Genomic DNA, 22,576 nt, shown 5'->3' on the forward strand with positions numbered 1-22,576 from the left:
AGAAAAACCAAGGGATGTGAGTTGTCCTGGACTTGACACAGGGACTCCGTGGCCACAGCATCACATGCGCTAACTCTTTAAATTCGCACAAGCTGGGATAGGAGCTCCTCAAGAGGAAGCTGACAATAGTAGGAACAGTACGAAAAAATAAGCCAGAGCTCCCACCTCAGCTGTTCAATACACGGAGCAGGCCTATTAATTCCTCTAAGTTTGTGTTCACGGCCGACACGTCCCTAGTGTCCTTACGTGCCAAAGAAAGGCTGAAATGTGGTACTCATGAGTACGCTGCATAGGGATGGGAGAATATGTGGCCAGGAACATCAAAAAACAGAAATCATAATAGATTACAATGCCGCAAAAGGAGGAGTGGACAATTTAGACAAGCTGGTGACTGGTTACAGCTGCAAAATAAGAACCCTACACTGGCCACTTCTTCAACACACATTCTGCAACATCTTGGACATCTCGGCGTACAACGCGTTTGTCATCTGGATGGCGTTGAACTCAGATTGGAACAACAGTCGAGAAGCTGGGCAAGGCATTGGTAAGACCTCAAATCCAGAGGAGGCAACATATCCCAAGGACCCCAGCTTCTGCAGACATCATGAGGAGGATTCAGGAGGAGGATGTTGGTGCCCCATCCGCCCAACCCACAGAACTAACAACTCCAATACCGGAAGTAAGTGTGAGTGATGTTGTTGCGTGTGTGTGTGTGTGTCTGACTCTCCTACCTTGGCCTGCTGTAACTGCATATGTGGGTGAGTGAGATGTTAGTAAAATTCCTGAACTAAGTGTTTCATCATTCTAGATTGCAGCCGGTAGCAACAAGAAGTGCTGTGATGTGTGTGGACCCAAAAAGGACAGGAAGACACAGTACACGTGCATCAAGGGCAATAAATACATTTGCAATAAACATTATTTATTCCACCCATGTCTTGATTATAATTGTTTTTTGTTTACAAAAATCCAATGTTATTTTAAAAAAGCAAATAGCGCATAAATTGATAAATGTGATCTAGCAGAGGTAAATGGCAAATATTAACAATGTATGCTGTCTATATTGCTTATAATTGATATAAGTAAACATCTAAGTATTAAGTATTGTATGTACATTGTTATTGCTGTATTGTTTTAAAAACCCAATAATGTTGTGGGTCCAACAGACCCGCAAACATTTGAGTGAATAACAAAAACATGAACACCACACAAGGGTTAAGTTCTTCTTGCTCTGACTGGGAGAGCCCTGTCAGCCACAGATATATAATTTATCATAGAGCAGAGCTGTCTCTCCCTACAGTGACAAACTCAATGAGATGTGTTATCTAACCCAGATGAGAGTCCTCGTTGGGTCCGGGTCTCTCAATCTCATCTTCAGACCTGGTCAGATTTGCCCCTAGCACTAATAGCAGGTTAGGAGAACTAATATAGCAGGTTAGGATAACTAACGTAGCGGGTTAGCATAATTAACATATTAGGTTAGGGGAATGAGGTTAAGGTTATGGAAAAGGGTTTGGATTTTGCTACAATACTAGTTGACCCATAGAATATGAGAGCAACTAGGATCCAATAGAAAGAGAAGCAAGACGGGGTTTGGTTCCCCGGGGCGTTTCTTCCCTGGACTTTCCCTGGATGCAGGTCAGGGGCAGACCCTTCTCGTTGATTAGCGCTCAGGTATTAGACTCAGGGGTGTTTGTGTGGGTCTTTCTGCAGTTTTTGAGCGTTTTTCTCCTGTAGCCGTTAGGTTTCTACAGAACTTAGGATATTATTTTGTCAATTGTAGCCAAAATCTGTAAATATATGTAATTGTCATTTTTGCAGTGGGCCTGTTCAACCTTGTGCCCAAAACCCAACTAACCAGGCTGCTGGGCTTAGCAGTATACATTAGTTGAAATCCAGGCACAGACCATTTTTTCCCAATATTTAAGAAATAACATTTTATTTGTGATTTATCAACAAAACACGATACCAGATCCATCAAATAATAAAAAAGACAAATCACTATATCACCATTACATTGATGAGCAGGTGTACAAAAAGGTTAACAGATCTGCAATGTCACAGTCGACTGCTTTGTGCCATACAGGCACCAGATGACTCAGGAAACATTCACTTCACACAAGCAGAGAGTACATCAAGATTAGCTTCTTCTTTTTTTGACAATTTTGTTAGTTTTTTTTTTCTCAACATTATAAAAACATTGTCAAAGGTGTTCGGGATATATATCGATGGTGAGTAAATGATTCAGTATTACGTTAGTGTTTCTTTGATCATCAGTTCATAGCTTAACACAAGGTATAAGGACTCATTTTGTAATCCTCAAAAATCATAAGGGCATGAACAAAAATAGCATTTCATAGCATATCTACAGCATTACTTATATTTAGAAGGTTATTTTAATTGAACTTCAACAGAATAAAAACAAGTGATTTCTGTTTGTCTAGGAATACATAGTATGTGTGTATTTGTGTTCATGTGTGTTTTCGAGAGTGAGTATGTATACATATTTTAGCAGAGATGATATTCATATCTCTGAGTTTGTGATAAATGGTTGAAGGAAATGAAACATATTGATCTATATATATATATTTCCTTTGCTTATAACATGCAAACAGCCACTTAGTGATCTGACAGCACAGATTCACACCTGAAGGGGCACGTGTATAATATGGGGGGATTCAGTCCAATAGCAGCGCTAGCATCATCCCTGTGTCCCCTCTGATTGGTCAGATATCAGCCAGGAAGAGGAAACAGAGAGGTGAGTAGGAGATGCTGTGGAATTAGCCCTCACACATATTGAGTTAATTCTGGGGATGCTCTATTCTGGAGAAGACTCAATGCTGTTGATGCTTCCTTTTCATCACAAAATATGAGTAGAGTTTAACACAGCAACAAAGCTCTCCAGGGAATGTCTGTGGACTGGAGTGCCCATCACTACAAATCCACTTCTCTCTCCTTGCCTCTACATCCTTCCATCCCTCTTTTTCTCTCCATCTGGACAGAAGGAAGCCCGTCCATATTTCTGCTAAGCTCCTTATGTTTGCCCCACTACCCTGAATGTAACTGGTGGAAGAGACGGCAACTTGTCCCCAAAACAGTGCTAGGAATGTTGATATTTCAGTAGCAAGGCTTGGTTAAAGCTAACAGAAAGTGTGTGAGTGTGTTATACAGGTTCATTCTGTTGCTGTGTTTGCAGAGGAACAAGTTATCAGAAGTTAAGAGTGTCTTTGAGAGAGGCCTTCTGAACATGGTGATCGGAGGACGGATGAGTCGAGGGTCAACAGACGAGGCGTGCGAGAGAATCCTACTAGCACCAAAGCGGGAAAGGTAAGGGGGCGGGGCTTTAAGAACTACTGAACATTGACTATTGAACATTGACTGACAGAAGCGGGGGGGGGGGGTCGGGATCAGGCTTGAACAGAAATGAAACAACAAGCAAGAGTTCCTGTCATATATTACACTCCCATAGAAAAGAGGCCACTGAAATAGGCCAGTCTTTTGGCTGAGTTATAGCTGTACACTATCCTGAGAGGTGTGTGCATGTCCCCCCCAGACTGTCTAGTGTGTGTGTGTGTGTTACAGTGGTTGTGTGCTGCACAGACTGTGGGTCCAAGGTCCCACTGGCCTATTTTGTGTTCTAGATGAGAAGGCGGGGCAAGGTCTTTAGCCCCTGCCCTATGCTGCCAACAGTGTCAACAGTACCAGGCATGAAACAACCCACGGGCAGCCTAATCCAGAACACGGTCAGCCTAATCCAGCCTTCAATCCCGGCCAGCACTAATCTCAACACATTTCAATCTCACACAGCTCACTGTACTGTACATATACACGTCAGGTGTCTTGTTTGCACCACTTTTTATTTTTCATATTTTCTTACTGTAGATGAGAGCCTCTGTGTTACTCTTTGTCAGATTGAGCTCCTCCTCTCCCCCTCCAATCAGGAGAGCAGAGGAGGCAAGGGGCAGAGTAAAGACAGAGATGCCAACAAGGGGCCAGAAGGGCCAGGGAGAAGGGTCCCATTTCAAGCAAGGTTGGGGAGGCGGGCTGGCTGGCAGGACTATAGCACCACCATTAATAGGGTATGTGAGGTTTCTCTCACATACTGTATGGCATTTTATACATGAAACGCCTGGGTATCGGTAGTTGGTTGCATTATCATCTTTAGGTTATTCTAATCAAAGATTTTTGTGGAATTTTCAGCAAATGTCTGGTAAATGAGAGCCTATTAAATATATTTAAAAATAGTGTTTTATAGCCAGAGGTATGGAAGCTTCAGAGGGCCAATCTGGCAGAAGCTACTATTGGCTGCTTACATGTTTTTATAGAGATAGGCCTCTGCTAATGGGGACTTGGCTGGGCAGACTTAACTATGCAAACGCAACACATGGAGACTCTCCTGATTCGAAAATATACATTTGGCTTTTTGTCTTGCAGCTGTTATTTGGACTTTAGTTGGTAGCTCTGCTTTCATATCTCCCCTTTCTCCTCTACTCGTCCACATCCTCCTTCCCCTTGTCTTTCTTGTCTTTCTTCTCCTTCTTTTTCTTTTTCTTCTTCTTGGCTTCCTCCTTCTTGCCGAAGGAAATGAAATCACTCTTATCATCCTCTCCTCCCGGGCCCTGGCGGATTGAGATGATGGCGGGGGAGCCGGGGATGATGAAGGCTTCAGGGGGAATGTCTCCAGGCTTCAGGACCTGAGGGGGGCCGTAGCCAGGGCCAGGCCCGTACCGGAAGTGCCAGCTGTTACTGTCGATGCCAGCTCCAACCGGAGGGGACAGCTCACCCCCCTCGCCATCTACAAGAGAGAAAGAGAAGAAACAGAGCGAGATAGAAGAGCTATGTCTTATTCATGATCATCTTCATCCCCATTATTGATCACCACAGTGAGATTCTGAACATACCAGCACATTCATAGATTGAGCCTTATTCAGTCTCCTATTTCCGGCTGAGGTAAAGTGTTACCACAGCTGTAATACAGCCAGTGGTGTAAAGTATGTAAGTAAAAATACTTTAAAGCACTATTTAAGTCGTTTTTGGGGGTATCTGTACTTTACTCTTTCAATTTTTGATCACTTTTACTTCACTACATTTCTAAAGAAATATTGTACTTTTTACTCCATATATTTTTCCTGACACCCAGATGCATTTTGATATGCTTAGCAGGACAGGAAAATTGTCCAACTCACACATTCATCAAGAGAACATCCCTGGTCATCCCTACTGCCTCTGATCTGGTGGACTCACTAAACACAAATGCTTAATTTGTAAATTATGTCTGAGTGTTGGAGATAGCCCTTGGCTATCAGTACAATACAAAATAAGAAAATTGGGCATCTGGTTTGCTTAATTTAAGACATTTGAAATTATTTATACTTTTACTTTTGATACTGAAGTATATTTGAGCAATTACATTTACTATTTATATTTAAGTATATTTCAAACCAAATTCTTTTAGATTTTTAAATCATTTTCTATTAAGGTATCTTTTACTTTTACTCAAGTATGACAACTGGACACATCATAGATAAGCAAAAGAATTCAAGCCAGAGGCACACCGATAAACTAAAGAAGGGGAAAGTGATTGCAGGGAGTATAACTTTATCAGCCACTGGTGCAGCTGAGAACAGACTAAACAGACGTGACCTTTAACGGCAGAGAGGTACTGGGATGTTTAACACTTGTGATGTGACAAGAATTAGCACGTAAGGATGACAGGAACTGTGAAAACCCAGCACTAACCTAATCCCACTCTCACAAGGGCTCGACACAGCAGTGGAAAAAGAGAGAATCTCATATAATATGCAATCATGAATGTGACAGATAGAGAGAGAGAAGCAGGGCGAGCGGAAGAGACAATGAAAGAAAAAGACCAAGAGAGCCTAGAGAGGGTGAACTGAAGTACTAAGAGAATGAGACCCTATTCTCCTTTCATTTAGCATACAGTATAATGCAAGATATGAAATAAATGTAATTATAACCAGCAGGCAAGAGACAGAGGCATATGAATGGAGATATCGATTGAGGTGAAGAACAATGCAGAAAAATAAGAGGGGAAATGAGAGGGCGTCAGTAAGGGAAAGAAATAGTGAGGTGATGTGCTCTGGGCTCGGCAGACTCAGTGCTCTCAGTCCCACACCGGCTTCTCTGGGCTTGACAGACTCAGTGCTCTCAGGCCCACACCGGCTTCTCTGGGCTTGACAGACACAGTGCTCTCAGTCCCACACACCAGCTTCACTGGCTCTGACCTACTTTCTGCCTGTGTTTTATTTAGATCAAACTAAGGCACTGCAAATAAATTATTTTTGTATTTTATTTGCAGGTTAATTATGAAATGGCTGGAGTGCCTAATTAAATTCATGCATGGTCCCACAGGGACGTTGTACTCGAATATAGCCTACTATTCTGACAAGATCCTTAAAGTGAAACAGTGTGTGTGTGTGTGTGTGTGTGTGTGTGTGTGTGTGTGTGTGTGTGATTGTGCATGCCTGCAATGACTGTAGCATGCAATGCAAGAGCTCTCAGAAATAAAGTAAAGTAAATAAAATGAAACAAACACATAGATCCGCTCTGGTACCCTCTTCAGTACAGTAGCTCCAACAAGCCCTAGGGAACGAAAAGTACTGAAGAGGGTGTCGTACTAGCTCCAACAAGCCCTAGGGAACCTAAAGTACTGAAGAGGGAGTTGTACTAGCTCCATCAAGCCCTAGGGAACCTAAAGTACTTTAGGTTTCCTATGGCTTGATAGAACCAATTTGACTCCTTCTTCAGTTCTTTAGGTTCCCTAGGGCTTGATGGAGCTAGTACGACACCCTCTTCAGTACTTTTGGTTCCCTAGGGCTTGATAAAGCCAGTATGGCTGAACAGCTCAGATAATTGTGGCACGCAGCCGTAACAATTATTTTACAGTAGAAACTAAATTAAACCTCTGTCCCTGGTTAGTGTGGGGAAGTTATTACATTACAACACCATTACCTCACCTAAAGTACATCACTTCCCTCAAGCCCACTGTGATTGTGTTAATGGGGGTAGCCTATACTGATCAACAACATTTTGAGTGCCCTGATTATTTGTCAAAGCAGGTCAGTTGAGCTTGTCAATGGTTTGGAGAGGGCCACATGTTTGAAAGTGGTGTGTGTAGATGGAATAATATAATGTATTTATCAAATGTGCACCTATTGAAAGAAACCAAAAAACAGTTCTACACCTGTACTTCCTCTTCTCTTTCTGTTTTTATCTCCCCTCTCTTCATCTCTTTTGCGTGTCTACATGAGAGAGTTGTATCAATTTGCAGAATGTTACTCTGTGGAAGATGTGAGTCTAATTCTCGGCGGGGGCTATGCGGGAGCCGGCGTGACATGCTCTGCACACACAGTGCCTTTGTATCTCCAGTAATATGGAGGCTTATTTGGAGCTCTGCTCTACCCTGACCATTGCCTATTTTCCCCCTCCGCAAACATCATATTAAAATGAACCTGCTGTGGCTGCTGATTTTCAGGTTACTATAGCTTTCTGTAAGGAGGTTACCATGGTACTCAGCTGTGGTGGTTCTAGCCTCATTTCAGCACCCAGTGTTCTACATTCAAGTCCATTATCCCTGGTCCAATCTGGGTTACTCCTCAGCCCATTCTTCTTCTTTGTTCTACACATCCCAATTTAAAGATCATGCGTTAGATTAAGGTTTCTGAATATGAGTGTGTGTTTATGTTATTTGTGTGTGTGTTTTATTTTTATTATTCTACGCTATTTATTAAGTGTGTGTGTGTGTGTGTGTGTGTGTGTGTGTGTGTGTGTGCACATGCTGTATCCGCATTCTTTATGAATACATTTTTTCTCTTAAAAGCTCACTGTATATCTGTCTTTTCCACCTCCATTTTCATTCTTCTCCATGTCTGACTGTTCACTCTTTCCTCTTAACACCTATCCATCTCTTTTCTTCTCTCTGTCTCTCTCTCCCCCCTTCCTCTCTGTTTCTCTCTCATCCTCTAAATCTTCCATTCAGCTTTTGAATGGTTGCCGTGGAAACTGCTTTCACCCACTCCCTGTTGATGTAGGATGGTGCAGCAATCTCTCAGTTAGACAGAGTTGCCTAGAAGCAAGTCACAGCTTTCCCTAGCAAGTACTGCAGGGCCCTGACAATCCTAAACCTTTTTCTTTCTCCAAACCCCCATACCTCTCATTCCTTTACCATCCTTGTCATTTGTGTCTCTCTTTTGTCCTCTCGCAAATTACTCAGAATTCCAATAGTACTCTAAAAAAGATGGCTGTCTTGCCATGCCTTATTCAACACCCTCTCTATCTAACTCTGTGTCTGGTCTTAATCCAACCATGCCCCCTTCCCCTTTCTCTGCAGGTAACTCAAATGAATCACATTGAGGAAGTATACTCTCTCTTTGAGGTGCAATAGCACTACTATGCAGTATGTGAATTATTTCCTTTACACTTCCAATCCTACTTGATACAACATTTAGAAACAAAGCCAATCCTGCTATATGACATCATATATATACTGTATAAGCCATAAGGCTTTGCTTACTTCCCCTATTATGAAAACTGTCTCACCCTGCAGCATACCAGGATGTAGCACTAAGCCCCTATTAACCCTGCATGACATTTCTGATAAGCCTGCAGTACACTCTGCATGTCCTCTGCCTCCACAGAGTATTGGATTCTCTGCAAGACCACAGAGTGCAAGTTTTCCATAAGCTCAAAAAAACGTCAGTCAGTAAGAAGAAAAAAAATCAATAGCTTGATACACTCTCTCCCTCTCGTTAACCCTACTCTCTCTCTCCCTCTCGTTAACCCTACTCTCTCTCTCCCTCTCGTTAACCCTACTCTCGCTCTCCCTCTCGTTAACCCTACTCTCGCTCTCCCTCTCGTTAACCCTACTCTCTCTCTCCCTCTTGTTAACCCTACTCTCTCTCTCCCTCTCGTTAACCCTACTCTCTCTCTCCCTCTCGTTAACCTACTCTCTCTCTCCTCTCGTTAACCTACTCTCTCTCTCCCTCTCGTTAACCCTACTCTCTCTCTCCCTCTCGTTAACCCTACTCTCTCTCTCCCTCTCGTTAACCCTACTCTCTCTCTCCCTCTCGTTAACCTACTCTCTCTCTCCCTCTCGTTAACCTACTCTCTCTCTCCCTCTCGTTAACCCTACTCTCTCTCTCCCTCTCGTTATTAACCTACTCTCTCTCTCTCTCCCTCTCGTTAACCCTACTCTCTCTCTCCCTCTCGTTAACCCTACTCTCTCTCTCCCTCTCGTTAACCCGCCTCTCGTTAACCCGCCTCACCCAACGTAGCTTTTTTCCTAAAGTATTTATATTTACTTCGGATCTGGAACCCCTCAACTGAAGCTAGCCAACTAGCCAACTAACTACCAGCTTCAGCAAAACATTGCTAGCGGTCTTCAGCTAACCGGTCAGCTAACCGGTCATCAGCTAACCTTTAGCTCGGAAAGCTCTCGCCAGTTCGAACAACGCGACTCTAACCAGAGCATAACGGACCTATCTATTATTTTATTTTTATTTTTCACCCCCGGATTCCCATCGCAAACGGATCATTTTGAGCTCCTGGGCTACAATATCCAGACCCACGACCGGTCCATTGATGTCACCGCATGAAGAGGAATAAACAGACTCCCCCCATCGCGACGTCCCCAAAGGCTAACTCTCTAGCCCTTGCTATCTCCTTGCTTGTAACTGCTAGCTTGTTTAGCCCGGTCCGCTAACTGCTACCGTGTTTAGCACCGTCTACTAACTGTTAGCTTGTTAGCACAGGCCTGCTAACCATCTGAATCGCCGCGTCCCAAACACTCACTGAACCCATATTTACTTTCTATCCCTTTTCGATTTTTAATTTGTTTATACCTTCCGGTAACCTGCCTCACCCAATGTGATACGGAACCGCTATTATCTTTACATTTTTAGAACACACTCAAGAACCTTCAGAAGCTAACCAGCTAACTGGCTACAAGCTATTTAGTCATTGTTAGTTTTCTAACCTGGATAACACTCGCCAGTCCAGCTTCCCTGCCCCATCCACCGCTGCCCCTTGGACACTGATCACTTGGCTACATAGCTGATGCATGCTGGACTGTCCATTAATTCACGGTAATCCATTCTGCTTGTTTATGTTTTATCTGTCGGCCCCAGCCGCACTTAGGCTCTGTGTGTAGTTAATCCGACCCTCTCTGCCTAATCAATCGCCATTCTACCTGCTGTTGTTGTGCTAGCTGATTAGCTGTTGTTGTCTCACCTACTGTTTTAGCTAGCTCTCCCAATTCAACACCTGTGATTACTGTATGCCTTGCTGTATGTCTCTCCCAAATGTCAATATGCCTTGTATACTGTTGTGCAGGTTAGTTATCATTGTTTTAGTTTACAATGGAGCCCCTAGTTCCACTCTTTATACCCCTGATACCTCCTTTGTCCCACCCCCCACACATGCGGTGACCTCACCCATTACAACCAGCATGTCCAGAGATACAACCTCTCTCATCATCACCCAGTGCCTGGGCTTACCTCCGCTGTACCCGCACCCCACCATACCCCTGTTTGCGCATTATGCCCTGAATATATTCTACCATGCCCAGAAACCTGCTCCTCTTATTCTCTGTCCCCAACGCCCTAGGCGACCAGTTTTGATAGCCTTCAGCCGCACCCTCATACTACTCCTTCTCTGTTCCGCGGGTGATGTGGAGGTAAACCCAGGCCCTGCATGTCCCCAGGCACCCTCATTTGTTGACTTCTGTGATCGAAAAAGCCTTGGTTTCATGCATGTCAACATCAGAAGCCTCCTCCCTAAGTGTGTCTTACTCACTGCTCTAGCACACTCTGCTAACCCTGATGTCCTTGCCGTGTCTGAATCCTGGCTCAGGAAGGCCACCAAAAATTCGGAGATTTCCATACCCAACTATAACATCTTCCGTCAAGATAGAACTGCCAAAGGGGGAGGAGTTGCAGTCTACTGCAGAGATAGCCTGCAAAGTAATGTCATACTCTCCAGGTCCATACCCAAACAGTTCGAACTACTAATTTTGAAAATTACTCTCTCCAGAAATAAGTCTCTCACTGTTGCCGCCTGCTACCGACCCCCCTCAGCTCCCAGCTGTGCCCTGGACACCATTTGTGAATTGATCGCCCCCCATCTAGCTTCAGAGTTTGTTCTGTTAGGTGACCTAAACTGGGATATGCTTAACACCCCGGCAGTCCTACAATCTAAGCTAGATGCCCTCAATCTCACTCAAATCATCAAGGAACCCACCAGGTACAACCCTAACTCTGTAAACAAGGGCACCCTCATTGACGTCATCCTGACCAACTGGCCCTCCAAATACACCTCCGCTGTCTACAACCAGGATCTCAGCGATCACTGCCTCATTGCCTGTATCCGCTACGGAGCCGCATTCAAACGACCACCCCTCATCACTGTCAAACGCTCCCTAAAACACTTCTGTGAGCAGGCCTTTCTAATCGACCTGGCCCGGGTATCCTGGAAGGACATTGACCTCATCCCGTCAGTTGAGGATGCCTGGTCTTTCTTTAAGAGTAACTTCCTCACCATTTTAGATAAGCATGCTCCGTTCAAAAAATGCAGAACTAAGAACAGATATAGCCCCTGGTTCACTCCAGACCTGACTGCCCTCGACCAGCACAAAAACATCCTGTGGCGGACTGCGCTAACATCGAATAGTCCCCGCGATATGCAACTGTTCAGGGAAGTCAGGAACCAATACACACAGTCAGTCAGGAAAGCTAAAGCCAACTTCTTCAGGCAGAAGTTTGCATCCTGTAGCTCCAACTCCAAAAAGTTCTGGGACACTGTGAAGTCCATGGAGAACAAGAGCACCTCCTCCCAGCTGCCCACTGCACTGAGACTAGGTAACATGGTCACCACCGATAAATCCATGATTATCGAAAACTTCAACAAGCATTTCTCAACGGCTGGCCATGCCTTCCGCCTGGCTACTCCAACCTCGGACAACAGCCCCCCCCCCCCCCCCCCCCCGCAGCTACTCGCCCAAGCCTCTCCAGGTTCTCCTTTACCCAAATCCAGATAGCAGATGTCCTGAAAGAGCTGCAAAACCTGGACCCGTACAAATCAGCTGGGCTGGACAATCTGGACCCTCTATTCCTGAAACTATCCGCCGCCATTGTCGCAACCCCTATTACCAGCCTGTTCAACCTCTCTTTCATATCGTCTGAGATCCCCAAGGATTGGAAAGCTGCCGCAGTCATCCCCCTCTTCAAAGGGGGCGACACCCTGGACCCAAACTGTTACAGACCTATATCCATCCTGCCCTGCCTATCTAAGGTCTTCGAAAGCCAAGTCAACAAACAGGTCACTGACCATCTTGAATCCCACCGTACCTTCTCCGCTGTGCAATCTGGTTTCCGAGCCGGTCACGGGTGTACCTCAGCCACGCTCAAGGTACTAAACGATATCATAACCGCCATCGATAAAAGACAGTACTGTGCAGCCGTCTTCATAGACCTTGCCAAGGCTTTCGACTCTGTCAATCACCGTATTCTTATCGGCAGACTCAGTAGCCTCGGTTTTTCGGATGACTGCCTTGCCTGGTTTACCAATTACTTTGCAGACAGAGTTCAGTGTGTCAAATCGGAGGGCATGCTGTCCGGTCCTCTGGCAGTCTCTATGGGGGTGCCACAGGGTTCAATTCTCGGGCCGACTCTTTTCTCTGTATATATCAATGATGTTTCTCATGCTGCGGGCGATTCCCTGATCCACCTCTACGCAGACGACACCATTCTATATACTTCCGGCCCGTCCTTGGACACTGTGCTATCTAACCTCCAAACGAGCTTCAATGCCATACAGCACTCCTTCCGTGGCCTCCAACTGCTCTTAAACGCTAGTAAAACCAAATGCATGCTTTTCAACCGTTCGCTGCCTGCACCCGCACGCCTGACCAGCATCACCACCCTGGATGGTTCCGACCTTGAATATGTGGACATCTATAAGTACCTAGGTGTCTGGCTAGACTCTAAACTCTCCTTCCAGACCCATATCAAACATCTCCAATCGAAAATCAAATCAAGAGTCGGCTTTCTATTCCGCAACAAAGCCTCCTTCACTCACGCCGCCAAACTTACCCTAGTAAAACTGACTATCCTACCGATCCTCGACTTCGGCGACGTCATCTACAAAATTGCTTCCAACACTCTACTCAGCAAACTGGATGCAGTTTATCACAGTGCCATCCGTTTTGTCACTAAAGCACCTTATACCACCCACCACTGCGACTTGTATGCTCTAGTCGGCTGGCCCTCGCTACATATTCGTCGCCAGACCCACTGGCTCCAGGTCATCTACAAGTCCATGCTAGGTAAAGCTCCGCCTTATCTCAGTTCACTGGTTACGATGGCAACACCCATCCGTAGCACGCGCTCCAGCAGGTGTATCTCACTGATCATCCCTAAAGCCAACACCTCATTTGGCCGCCTTTCGTTCCAGTTCTCTGCTGCCTGTGACTGGAACGAATTGCAAAAATCGCTGAAGTTGGAGACTTTTATCTCCCTCACCAACTTCAAACATCTGCTATCTGAGCAGCTAACCGATCGCTGCAGCTGTACATAGTCTATTGGTAAATAGCCCACCCATTTTCACCTACCTCATCCCCATACTGTTTTTATTTATTTATTTTTATTTTTCTGCTCTTTTGCACACCAATATCTCTACCTGTACATAACCATCTGATCATTTATCACTCCAGTGTTAATCTGCATAATTGTAATTATTTGCCTACCTTCTCATGCCTTTTGCACACAATGTATATATAGACTCCCCTTTTTTCTACTGTGTTATTGACTTGTTAATTGTTTACTCCATGTGTAACTCTGTGTTGTCTGTTCACACTGCTATGCCTTATCTTGGCCAGGTCGCAGTTGCAAATGAGAACTTGTTCTCAACTAGCCTACCTGGTTAAATAAAGGTGAAATAAAAAAAAATAAAAAATAAAATAACCCTACGCTCTCTCTCTCCCTCAATCTCCCAACTCAATTTCAGCTTGTGCAGACACACACATAGAAACAGACACACTTCAGTCTATCACCGTGCTGATACCTCAACCACCTTAGGGTCCTACACCTGTACTCTAACTCTTGTCACTGGACAGTAAATCGATGAGTCCTCAGCCTGGGCTGGCAGGCATTAGAGAGGAAGCAGGCAGCTGACAGGAACACCAAACCAGCGCCTAGGCATTCTGACAACCCCTCCGAATACAACCACAGGAGCGAACCAGTCAACTGTGATCAAGTCAGCCCTCTCTGTCTCTCTCACTCGCTGTCTAGTTATCCCTCTCTTCACTACCAGACAGATTCCTAAAATAGTCTTCAAAGGCGATTGTCTTCGCTCCATTTTATCTAAGATACTGTGTATATGGACAAATTAATGCCTTGCTTTCTCTCTTCTTTTGTCAGTGGCAATGGTTTTAAATGTACCACTCCCAACAGCACCCCATCACAACTATTAAGTTGGGCATGGTGCAGTGTCACACTTCACTTCACCTATCAAAGTCTGTCCCAATTTCCCCTACCTAACCAACAGACAGATATTAGCCCACATTTGCTTGTCTTGTAATAGCTTCTCATTGGCTCATTAATTTTGGCAGATTGTGTTGCTGTCTGTCATTGGCCTTCCTCTAGTCTTTCCAGGATACTCCCTCTGGAGTCTCAGCGCTAATGCTTAGCATTCATCTGGCAGGGATTCTAAAAGGTCACCTGCATGTTTCTCATCTGACTTCCTTATTTCTATTTATCTTCTGTCATTTCACATCACTATGTGTGCAGAGTGCCTCCATTACAGGAGCGGGCAGCAGATAAACACTGTGTGCATTTGACCCCCACCCAGCCAGCTATTTCACCTGCAGCACTGGACACTGTGGGCCAGTTCTGGACCAGCATCCCCTGGGCTCCCTGCATCACTGACGACTCCTCCATATGGACCGAGCTGGAACACAAAACACACATTCACATATGCTCATTAGATACATCAATATTATTCCCTGTCGTATCAACACATTAATGAGCTGAAAGTAAAGTATAGCTTTGGTCATAGCCTATCAAAACCAGCCAGATGTGTGTTTTGGCCCACCAGGTTGTTTAGAAAACCTCAAACATTCTGATTGATGGCATCACAATAGGCTACCAACTCAGTCCTTAGTCAGTTTTGCCGCCTGATGTCATAACTCAGGCCTGTACATTCTGATTGATGACATCACCATAAACTACCAACTCAATTCTTTGTCATAGTTTTCCTGTACGATGTCATAATTCAGGACTGAATATTCTGATTCATGACATCACAAATAGCTGCCAGTTAAGTTTGTATTTAAATATTTTTCCGGGTGATGTCATAAGTTGAGTTCAGGTCACAATTGATATTTTGACCATCATTCTCCAAGTATGGATCACCTAAAGGCTATGAATAGTTTTTTTTGCAACCCTCAAGCTACCAACATATTTTACATATACCAGAGAAGAAACTACTGGAAAAAACAACAATAATAACAAAATATCAACTTATGTCTCATCAAATCATCATTAGACATTTAATAAATAAATAAAGACTAAAACAGAATTATTTTAGCAAAATTATCATTTATTTGCATATTCTGGTTAACAAAAATATGCATTTTTCTTTTATATAAATGTGTAGTTTTACAAAGTACAATCCACATTAGTAATAAAAAGCTAATTTACCATCATATAGCATCATTTAGTTTTCAGATTTTTTTTAATCAATACTACTTTTGTCATATGTATGTGGAAAAAACTACTTCCATTTAAATATATTCTTAAAAAATTGCAAAAAGGGATTCTATTCACTTCAAAAAGTAATCCTTTGAGACATTGACCAACAAATATGGCTTAGTTTTCTTTATGTAATTACCCCACAGCCAGCATTAGCATCGCTGTTAGTGAAACAATGGGAGTGGTAGGGGCTTTGGCAGCATGCTTCAAAACGCATAACCCCATGTTCTGAGTCACTTCAAAGCAAATTATATAGCAACCAAATCATAACAAGTTGCATATATAGAATATTGGAGGATATTATAGGAATTCTGGTATTTGTATCACATTTTCAGTAGAATAAAGCATTTTTGGAGAATAACTTTGGTTTTGTACACAGTCAAACGATGTGGTATTGAAAAGTACAATCTTAGGCAAGTACATGGGGAGCTAGCTGCAGTGTATCTCTGCAGGTGATCTGTCTATCTGGTCAAAATGAATGATACAGGTCCCCTTCCACCCTCGGATGATGTGTACTACTTAATAGTATGTCTCCAGAGAAACCTAGATTAAAATAAAGGTCCAATTTATCAAATGACTATAGGGCAGGGTTTCCCAAACTCGGTCCTCAGGACCCCAAGGGGTGCACTTTGGGTTTTTTGCCCTGGCACTACACAGCTGATTCAAATAATCAACTAATCATCAAGCTTTGATCATTTGAATCAGCTGTGTAATGTTATAGCAAAAACCAAAATGAGCACCCCTTGGAGGTATGGAAGCAAGGGTTTGGATTGGCTGTGTGCAGAAAGAGGTATAGGGAGTGTGCCATTTGAAACTGCTGCAGCAATGCCAAGACGGTGGATGAGAGTCTATGAGAGTCTATGTCACCATGATACACAATCTCTCTGCATACCAGATAAATCATCAATCCAATCTATCAAAATATCCTACTCAAATGCATTAAAACCAAACCGGAAAATCAGACTCCATTGAGATAGTACACAAAAGGAGGACCTGCACTCTTAGCAGATGATTGCGTAAATGTTGTAGAATGGCTAAATTGTATGCATGGGAGAAGCATTGCCCCTGGAGGAGAATATTAATGTGTTTGTATAGCAGTGCTGTTATTAATCTAAAATGTCTTCTGCCGTCTGTGTTCACACCCTCTCCCCTTCCCTTCCCTTCCCTTCCCTCACACACACACACACCCTAGTGCGCATGCACACACACTAGGGTTGAATGGCGGGAACAAGGTTACCAAGATTTACCGCCCAAAACCACTCCCTTTTCCAGTGATAAATAACTGCCTAGAATCCAGAAATGATAATACATTATTTAAATGAAGAGCATGGGGTGAAACGGAACTGTTAAATTATATACGATATCTAAATCTGGCTTCTCTAAGCCTCTGCATGATGAATCAACGCTCAGGGTGGGGACAGACAGCCCATCTTAGTATGGAGTGCAGTTCCCAATGCATGAAGACCCATCATCTCACCATGGGAACTATTTTTCTTAGGCCTACATTTTCTGCAGCATAGCCTATGCTACAGTAAAATAAACACAGAATGAGCGTCTAATTTACCCATCTCCATCTGGCTTTCAGGGGTCACCTTGTTTTTTAATTGTAAATATTATAATTGTTTTAATTGCAGCTCCAGTTTTAAAACAGCTTATCACTCGAATATTATTGCTCTAAATCAGTGCACGCGCGAGCAGTCTCTCCTTCTCTCTCTCCTTCACCCCCATTTCGAATTGAATCCAAAGTAGATAATCTTTTCTAGATTGATATATAGCCCTATATATACACAGTGGGGCAAAAAAGTATTTAGTCAGCCACCAATTGTGCAAGTTCTCCCACTTAAAAAGATGAGAGAGGCCTGTAATTTTCATCATAGGTACACTTCAACTATGACAGACAAAATGAGAGAGAAAAATCCAGAAAATCACATTGTAGGATTTTTAATGAATTTATTTGCAAATTATGGTGGAAAATAAGTATTTGGTCACCTACAAACAAGCAAGATTTCTGGCTCTCACAGACCTGTAACTTCTTCCTAAAGAGGCTCCTCTGTCCTCCACTCGTTACCTGTATTAATGGCACCTGTTTGAACTTGTTATCAGTATAAAAGACACCTGTCCACAACCTCTAACAGTCACACTCCAAACTCCACTATGGCCAAGACCAAAGAGCTGTCAAAGGACACCAGAAACAAAATTGTAGACCTGCACCAGGCTGGGAAGACTGAATCTGCAATAGGTAAGCAGCTTGGTTTGAAGAAATCAACTGTGGGAGCAATTATTAGGAAATGGAAGACATACAAGACCACTGATAATCTCCCTCGATCTGGGGCTCCACGCAAGATCTCACCCCGTGGGGTCAAAATGATCACAAGAACGGTGAGCAAAAATCCCAGAACCACATGGGGGGACCTAGTGAATGACGTGCAGAGAGCTGGGACCAAAGTAACAAAGCCTACCATCAGTAACACACTACTTCGCCAGGGCTGCATGTACTGTTACCCTAGACCCACTCCAATTTGCTTACCGCCCCAATAGGTCCACATACAATGCAATCGCCATTACACTGCACGCTGCCCTATTCCATCTGGACAGGATGAATATCTATGTAAGAATGCTGTACATTAACTACAGCTCAGCATTCAACAGCATAGTACCCTCCAAACTCATCCTTAAGCTTGAGACCCTGGGTCTCGACCCCGCACTGTGCAACTGGGTCATGGACTTCTTGACGGGCCGCCCCCAGGTGGTGAAGGTAGGAAACAACCTCTCCACTTTGCTGATCCTCACCCTGGGGCCCCTTGGGCACAAACCCACCGTCACTGGACCAGACAGGACTGCCGAGTCGCGGTTTTGTCTCACCAGGGGTGACGGTCGGATTCGTGCTTATCGTCGAAGGAATGAGTGTTACACCGAGGCCTGTACTCTGGAGTGGGAACGATTTGGCGGTGGAGGGTCCGTCATGGTCTGGGAGGTGTGTCACAGCATCATCGGACTGAGTTTGTTGTCATTGCAGGCAATCTCAACGCTGTGCGTTACAGGGAACACATCCTCCTCCATCATGTGGTACCCTTCCTGCAGGCTCATCCTGACATGACCCTCCAGCATGACAATGCCACCAGCCATACTGCTCATTCTGTGTGTGATTTCCTGCAAGACAGGAATGTCAGTGTTCTGCCATGTCCAACGAAGAGCCCGGATCTCAATCCCATTGAGCACTTCTGGGGTTGGATCGGAAGTTTAGGGCTACGGCCATTCCCCGCAGAAATGTCCGGGAACTTGCCTTGGTGGAAGACTGGGGTAACATCTCACAGCAAGAACTGGCAAATTTGGTGCAGTCCATGAGGAAGAGATGCACTGCAGTACTTAATGCCACCAGATACTGACTGTTACTTTTTTTTGACCCCCCCCTTTGTTCAGGGACATATTATTTCATATCTGTTAGTCACATGTCTATGGAACTTGTTCAGTTTATGTCTCAGTTGTTGAATCTTGTTATGTTCATACAAATATTTACACACAATTTGCTAAAAATAAATAAATAAACACAGTTGACAGTGAGAAGACGTTTCTTTTTTTGCCGAGTTTAGATTGTGTGTATTAGGTTTTGTTTTGGAATTTGTTAGATATTAGGTTTTGTTGTGGAATTGTTAGATATTCCCTGTTAAATACTGCTGCACTGTCGGATCTAGAAGCATAAGCATTTCGCTACACTCGCAATAACATCTGCTAACCATGTGTATGTGACCAATAAAATGTGATTTGATTTGATATGTATGGTTCCCACTGTGAACCATGGAGGAGGTGGTGTGATGGTGCTTTGCTGGGGAAACTGTCTGTGATTTATTTAGAATTGAAGGCACACTTAACCAGCATTGCTACCACAGCATTCTGCAGTGATACGCCTTCCCATCTGGTTTGTGCTTAGTGGGACTATCATATGTAAGGGCTATTTGACCAAGAAGGAGAGTGATGGGGTGCTGCATCAGATGACCTGACCTCCACAGTCAGCCGACCTCAACCCAATTGAGATGGTTTGGGATGAGTTGGACTGCAGAGTGAAGGAAAAGCAGCCAACAAGTGCTCAGCATAAGTGGGAACTCCTTCAAGACTATTGGAAAAGCATTCCAGGTGAAGAATGCCAAGAGTGTGCAAAGGAGTCATCAAGGCAAAGCGTGGCTACTTTGAAGAATCTAAAATATAACAAATATTTTGATTTGTTTAACACTTTTTTCGTTACTACATGATTCCATATGTGTTATTTCATAGTTCTGAGGACTTCACTATTATTCTACAATGTAGAAAATAGTTTTTTTTTAAAAGAAAAACACTTGAACGAGTAGGTGTGTCCAAACTTTTGACTGGTACTGTATAAATATATATAAATATATACAGTACCAGCCTTATACAAATAGGCCCTATTACAGTATATTTCAAAATGTTTATCAAATTCGCTAGCCTATACTTGTAACTTTGTAGGCCGCATGTGCTGCACTAGAATTCCATGTTCTCTTCTGCTTTATCATGGTTTGAACGATGTGTGTAATTCCAGTCCATATAATACAGTATAATACAATACAGTACTCACTTCACACTCAAAAAGATTAGCCTACTGATTTTGTTTATTTACCCAAGAGAGCATACACACCCCCCCAACCGCCAGGGGCTACTGATTAACACATTCATGTAAATAACGAAACGGTCTGCAGCCCTTTATAGTGTGTGTGTGTGTGTGTGTGTGTGTGTGCGTGCATGCATTTGTGTGTGTGTGTGATGATCTGAGGCTGAGAAAGCTCCCAGTCAGTTCATCAGCTCATTTGTCCTTCACGGTTCCTTCTGAAAGACTGTGTATCTGGGAAGAGTGGTGCTCGGAATGTAGATGACCTATATACACTATGGCAGAGCAGAGGAGCAGAGCTACTGGGGCCTGGCTGGAACAGCATGGCTCTGCCCCACTGTCTCTGTGTGTACCCCTCTGGGGTGGCTGACAGGACAGCCAGGGCACAGCTGGCCCAAACAGGGCAACAGGGGGCTGAGTGGGGTCAGACACATGTTGAGGAGCCACTAGTGGTTATAGAGGCTGTTGCTAATCTGATCTGAGACCTGTCTGTGGTCATGTTTTGCTGTCTGCAGGCAGGTGCTTCTGCAGAGTGCAGTAGTCATAGTGGCTGCCTCCCAGTATACTGTAATATACTGTAATTCTAAGAGCTAAAAGTCGTAAGGGGCTTAGGAATCTTTTTAAGGAGGGTAGAATTTACAAGAGGGCAAAAGAGTAAAGTGCTTACCTCTGCATCCCTGTCCTCAGAGAAGTGGAGTATTGCCAGTCAGCATTTGGGGCCTTCGGCTGAGAGAGAGAGAGGGAGGGGGGGGGCAGATTTGGTCTCATTAATTAATCATGGTGCACATCCCAGCTCTGCATCCTGATTGGAACACTGCAGTTCTGGAAAACAGTGTGTCACTGCCATCAGATACACACACACATGCCCTTTACCAAAGCAAAACCAAAGCAATGACTTTGAGAGACACACTGATACATTATTGGATTACCTGTGTGTGTGGGAGTTCTTCTGTGTGTGTGTGTGTGTGTGTGTGTGTGTGTGTGTGTGTTTGCTGATGAAGTTTGCTTGAGTGCCATGAGCTCAGAGCTCCAGGCAGCCCTTTTAAATGATTGCCTCATCAGTCACACTGCAGCTGGGCTTTGAGCTAATCCAATCAGGACGAGCACCTCTATCACCATCCCTGCTCATGTTGGGCTGGGGTTAAGACGTAAAGGGCGGCTCTCTTAGGGCAGTCACACATTACTCAAGTTCATTGATGTTTTCCTCCAGAAGGCTGCTGCTCCATGTGGATGTGTGTTTTTTCAATTAATGTAGTTTGTTTTCCACAAGGTTTACACATTGCATGAAGGTTCATAATGGAGCTTCAGAGATTTCAATATGTATATCTTGAAAACACAAATCATAACCACTGACATCATCAGAGCCCTAGACATCAGATCTGTGGGTAGGGGTGAGTACTGTAGTAGTTTAAGACTCATACCTGTTTAGGCTTCAGTAGGTGCCCCAGATAAAGAGGGTACATAATGTTATTTAATTAGTTTCATTCTGAAGGGAGTATCTCTTGCTCTGAGACACAACCTCTCTGAGTGAATCTAATTTGTGGGGCTGGAGGTTAATTTAATTTCCACCACCATTCTTATCTTGGCCAGATGCTGCCTCTGCTTGTTGCTCCATCTTGACCCATCCACGACCACAACCTAAACCCCAAAACATTCCAATCAACCCCATGTTGCCTCCGAACTACATTCTGACAATGTTTTGACCATCAATCTATCCAATGCAGAGAGTGGAGCGCTGAAACAGCAGAGCATCAGATCGTATGACAGCCGGCCCATTAGAGGACACAACCCAGATCTCTGCTCGTTAGAGTAAACATGAGTTACCGCCAATTAAACAGAGACAAAAATACAACAAATCAACCTTAAAAGATGGCTAATGTAAGCAGAGAGCTCATGGATCTCAAAAGACATAGCTGCTGAATACAGCCATTTGCACACTCTCCAGGAACGTTCATTCCTTGAGCTCTAGTCTATAATGAAGCACCCTATTGGGAGTTTTACTGAGGTTAAACGAAAACTCAACTTGTGGTTCCTCGTTAGAGAACATGTTTATCATGAGTGCTGCTGCAATACGTAACATTCCAGCCCTGTTGTGGTAAACATATGCAGGGCTGTTTATTTTTCATTTCCTGTAGTACTCAGCCTTGGCTCCTAAGCCATGCTCGACCATGAATGCCAACACTTTCCTACGGCAGCA

The 22,576-nt window shown here is 44.0% G+C and overlaps 1 protein-coding gene across 3 annotated transcripts in view; it reads right to left on the reverse strand.

Moving 5' to 3' along the window:
• Window positions 1–899: 899 nt before the first annotated feature.
• The window catches only part of LOC139422910 (protocadherin alpha-C2-like), a 51,330-nt gene continuing 29,653 nt past the window's right edge, over window positions 900–22,576 (reverse strand). For all 3 annotated transcript variants that reach the window (XM_071174380.1, XM_071174378.1, XM_071174379.1), the window contains exons 2-4: window positions 21,047–21,105; window positions 14,873–14,958; window positions 900–4,792 (exon numbers count right to left, since the gene is read on the reverse strand). In XM_071174380.1, coding sequence (XP_071030481.1) covers window positions 4,485–4,792; window positions 14,873–14,958; window positions 21,047–21,105 — 453 coding nt within the window. In that variant the 3' untranslated portion in view covers window positions 900–4,484. The remainder of the gene's footprint in view (window positions 4,793–14,872; window positions 14,959–21,046; window positions 21,106–22,576) is intronic.

This window comes from Oncorhynchus clarkii, chromosome 12 (genome assembly GCF_045791955.1).
Source record: "Oncorhynchus clarkii lewisi isolate Uvic-CL-2024 chromosome 12, UVic_Ocla_1.0, whole genome shotgun sequence".
In the NCBI taxonomy this organism is placed as follows: Eukaryota; Metazoa; Chordata; class Actinopteri; order Salmoniformes; family Salmonidae; genus Oncorhynchus; species Oncorhynchus clarkii.